Source organism: Pundamilia nyererei, unplaced genomic scaffold (assembly GCF_000239375.1).
Source record: "Pundamilia nyererei isolate P.nyererei 1_Seehausen unplaced genomic scaffold, PunNye1.0 scaffold01181, whole genome shotgun sequence".
Classification (NCBI taxonomy): domain Eukaryota; kingdom Metazoa; phylum Chordata; class Actinopteri; order Cichliformes; family Cichlidae; genus Pundamilia; species Pundamilia nyererei.
The window spans coordinates 5,508-10,392 of NW_005188582.1; the positions used below are offsets into that span (position 1 = coordinate 5,508).

General features: G+C 39.7%; 1 protein-coding gene across 1 annotated transcript; it reads left to right on the top strand.

Moving 5' to 3' along the window:
* Positions 1-236: 236 nt before the first annotated feature.
* Positions 237-3,439, top strand: LOC102213095 (ribonuclease inhibitor-like; the record flags this gene model as incomplete). Its single annotated transcript, XM_005755310.2, has 3 exons — positions 237-410; positions 2,424-2,597; positions 3,378-3,439. Coding segments are annotated over 3 exons (370 nt in total), but the record flags the coding sequence as incomplete, so codon positions are not given.
* Positions 3,440-4,885: the final 1,446 nt, after the last annotated feature.

Below are 4,885 nucleotides of genomic sequence, written 5' to 3' on the forward strand. Positions count from 1 at the left end.
TGCTGTAATGTGATGTGCGCTGAAATCTAACTGAAACTCTTTAAATAAGCCATTTCTCTGCAGATGATCTGTTAGCTGTCTGTTGACAACTACTCTTTCAAGAGAGTAGAGTAGTACAAGAGTGCTCTTTTACTCTTTTGATATGAAAGGAAGGCTAGAGTAAAGTGAAGTAACATCTCACAGAATCATTAATACATGTAAAAGTAAGTGTTATTTTCTGTGTTCCCTTTTTTCAGACTGAGTAACTGTAACCTATCAGAGAGAAGCTGTGCAGCTCTGTCCTCAGTTCTCAGCTCTAGGTGGTCTAGTCTGAGAGAGCTGGACCTTAGTATCAACAACCTCCAGGATTCTGGAGTGAAGCTTTTGTCTGCTGGACTGAAGATGCCAAACTGCACACTGGAAATTTTGAAGTAAGAATGCAGTGTTTTCTACTTAATGTTAAGCAGAATTTGTATTATGTTATTAAGTAAAAAGTAAAAGGTTATAGAATTGTCAGGTGCACTATTTACCTTTGGATGGATTAGTAGACTGAATTACTTTACGTCTTTTTCTGACCAAGTTACCGTATTTTCACGACCATAAGACGCACTGTGCTAAAAGGCGCAGTCTCAGTTATGTGTGCCATTACTGTATTTAACACACACATAAGGCGCACTGGATCATAGGGCGCATACAAGTACCGTATGCGTATTTAAAAATAAAGCGGGAGCAACCTGAGTTCGGTACCTTACTCACATTTTTATTACCAATAATCGTCATCATCAACAACACACAAGCATACAAGTGTGCGTATTTAAAAATAAAGCAGGAGCAAAACTGAGTTTGGTACTCACATTTTTATCATCAATCAAACCCATCGAAGTCCTCATCCTCTGTGTCTGAATTGAACAGCTGCGCTAAATCTCCATCAAACATGCCAGGTTCACTTTCTTCACTGTCAGAGTCACTTTCCGTGCCGTGCGACTCCTCGGAAACGATGCCGGCTTTTGCGAAAGCTCGAACAACAGTGCCAGCAGACATGTTAGCCCAAGCATCTACAATCCATTGGCAAATTGTGGCGTAACTCGCCCGGCGCTGCCTTCCACTCTTGGTGAAACTGTGGTCTCCATCGGTCATCCATCGCTGGATGTGTTTGTCGCCGATGTGTTTGCTGCAGTAGGAGCGAAAGATGGCCAGCTTTTCCTTATAATCCGCTGGAAGTTGCTGCGCTACCGTAGTCCTGGTCCGGATGGAAAAATGGCACCGTTTCATAAAATGTGATAGTGAAACTGCTTTTAGCCGAATGGTGACCATCGAAACGCTTCTCCCGCTCGTTCTTTGCTCGATGATCGCCTTATGTCCGCGGAAACTCAGCTGCGTCTTCTTGACCTGTCGGAGCTTGTTTTCCAGCTTCCTCCACTTGCGAACCATCGATTCATTAATCTTAAATTCTCTCGCCACTGCTCGATTTCCATGTTCCTCCGCGTAGCTGATGGCCTTCAGTTTAAACTGTGCTTCGTAAGCGTGTCTCTTTGCCATTTTCAGGGTTGTTAAAACAACGATGTCCTGCATAACGCACATACCTGTTCTTTTATACAGGTATGTGCAATAAAGTCAACGCACACACTTCACCCTTTAGCGTTCTCATGGTGTTCTCTAATACGTCCTCATTATAACACACAGGGCGCACTGCGCTATAGGGCGCACCGTACTTTTTGAAGAAAATCTAAGACTTTTAAGTGCGCCTTATGGTTGTGAAAATACGGTAAGTCTGTTAATATATTTCTACCTTTATTTCTGTAAATAATATGCATAATATTTAGAACATCCTGTTTCAGAGAGTTATTAAATAACTAGTTTACATGCTCGCTGCCTCTAGACTGGGTCATTCTAATTCATTATTATTAGGTTGTCCTAATGAAAAGCTTTCAGCTGATCCAAAATGCTGCAGTGAGATTGATTAAAATGAGAGAATATTCTATTCCTTGGCTCCCTGTTGAATATAGACTTAAAACTTAAATTCTTCTTCTCATTACAAAACTCTTAAATAATTTGGCCCTCTCATAAGTTGAGGTCTGTTGAAATTCACTTCATGTTAAAAGGGAGTTTTTTTCCTATTTTGACCAAGTGCTGTTCAAAGGAAATAGAGGAGGAAGAGCCGGAAACATTTCCTGTCCTTCATTCACTTCCTGTTTGTTTCATGATGTGATATGAATGGTAACACATAAGGGAACCTTATCAGAAACAGAATTAACCTTTTCTGATTTTTGGGAGTCTTCTCTGTAATATTATAGGGTCTACTTCTGCACAACTTGAAGCAACTTATCTTTATGAAGCTAATTTGAATTAAACTAGTGCAATGAATGAGTTATTGTGTCTGAAAAAATAAAGATAAACCCTTAGTGATCTATTAAAAGGGGGATTGTTGTTTTGTGTCTCTGCAGTCTGTCGCACTGTCTGGTCGCAGCAAAAGGCTATACTGCTCTGGCCTCAGCTCTGAGCTCCAACCCCTCCCATCTGAGAGAGCTGGACCTGAGCTACAATCATCCAGATGACTCAGGAATGAAGCTGCTGTCGGCTGGACTGAAGGATCCAGGCTGGAGACTGGACACTCTTAGGTATGAAGAGAATGTCTGATAGAGGAGGAAGAGCTGGAAACATTTCCTGTGTCCTTCACTCACTTCCTGTTTGTTTCCTGCAGATGTGATATCTGCCCTAACCCTAAACAGAAATAATCATCCAGTTAGAAAAACAACAGGAGACATTTACATATAGTTACCAAAGACAAATTTTTGGAACAGTAATGTTCTATTTAATTGTGCAGTCATCTTAACCCTTAAAAGGTCCTTAAAATCCCATTCTTATTTGTTTCTAAGGCCAAAAAAGTACTTCTGCCTAAAATATTCAGCATTATATAATTATATCTTGTGGGTTTTAACCATTTAAACCCCAGTATCGTTAAATATCCGCAATATTTTTTTAACAGAAAAAGACAAAAAACAATATATTTTCCATAAGATACATTTCAAGTTTTATTTGATTGCTATTTTAATTAGGCATTTAGATGGGTCAAAAATTGCCATCAACATTACTTTTTAAGCATCATTGTAGATTTTGCAGGGGTGCATTTTAAGAAATAATTCCTTTGGCCCATGGTTGTCATAGACCAAAGGTCAAGAAGGGTGAAGAATATGTAGAAATATAACAATATCCATACATTTGGGGGGGGGCTCAGATGTGTGGGTAAACAGCAATGAAATAAAAGCTTCCGTGGATAATGACTAAAACATTTTTCTCTTTTTCTGTCCATTAGAACATATCAAAGTTATTTTGATTTTGAGCAACACATCCCTGACAATATTTCTGAAACTGATTCTGACCATGTGTCCATTGGTCAGTCTAGCAGCTCTGCATCTCTGAGAAGTAATAGGTCCAGGGATTCACCTCTGTTGTTTGCTCCACAAAGGTAAGCTGTGAATGTTACTTTTCATGAAGTTTGTGATGTCATAAAACATGTTGGTTTACACTGGTCCCATTAATCAGGAAACAAGGCCGCACAGCCACTGAAAAAAAAAAAAACACTCACCAGCTCACTCTGTACCCAAATACGATGGAGGGGAGAAGGCACAAAACTCATCCCAACACCTCTTACGATGATGCTAGCCTGAAACTGAGATTCATGTGGATTTTTTAGTTTTAAAAGATTTATAACAATTATTATAATGCACTTTACATTGTGATTCTTGTAAAGTAGCTTTCATTCTATCTATGCCAACAATGCCATGAAAACTGGTTTTTAACTTTTCTCTGTTTTGTCTCACTGTCACACGTCACTATTTCAGATATTAAAATAATAATGATATTATAATGCAAAGACGAGATGAGTGAACAGAGCAGAGTTCACACACATTTAACAGTGTCCAATCTTTTTATAATCCATGTCAGAAAATAACTATCCACTAACAGGGGCTGGACCCTGTCCCCAGTAATGTTAGGATAAAACAGTTAAGGTAAAATGTAAATGTGTTAGTCCCCGTAGGGAAATTACTCCTCTGCATTTAACCCATTCACCCAGTGAAGCAGTGGGCAGCCACCAATGCAGCACCCGGGGAGCAGTGTGTAGGGATGGTACCTTGCTCAGGGGTACCTCAGAGTAGCCGTTCAGTGGAGTCGAACCTCCGACCTTCCGATCATGGGGCCACCACTCTACTACTGAGCTGTCCCTGCCCTGTCTGTCTCAGAGAGACAGACAACCATTCACACCTATGGACAATGCCAACAACTGATTTTCAACGTTTCTCTGTGTTGTGTAATTCAATGAGTTTTGAGTAAAAGCAACTATGATGTGTAAAACTAGAGAAGGAAAGTTGGAGCCCAGTCTTAATTAATTGATGATTACTTAGTTATGCTATTCGTAATTCTTCAGTAGATGCTTGAGGTTTGATTGCTGGTGGGCTATATTTTCTGAATTTCATTGGTAAAAAAGGCAAAACATGATTTTATTTGTGTGCAGCATGTTTGCTTAAGGTGAGATTAGATTTTAGTTTTTCATGGCTACACTCTAGCGAAATATGATAAACTCAAAATTGGAAAAATAATAATGATAATACGTTTTATTTAAAACCAACCCAAGGACACTTTTTTGGCTTGGGGTGTAGCTCAGGTGGTAGAGCAGGTCCGCTACTAACCAGCAGGTAGGTGGTGCGATCTCAGCCTGGGGACTGCCGTCGAGCTGTGCACAAGTGGAAAAAGAACAAACTGCAAGGGTCATTCCAGATGCTAAAGAACTGCTGCCGTCAATATAAAAAAACTGTAAAAGATGCTAAAAGAAAGCACTTACCTGACATTATTCTGTCAAACTGTCACAACCCGTGTGTTTTATTTAAAACTATTAACTCTGTTCTTA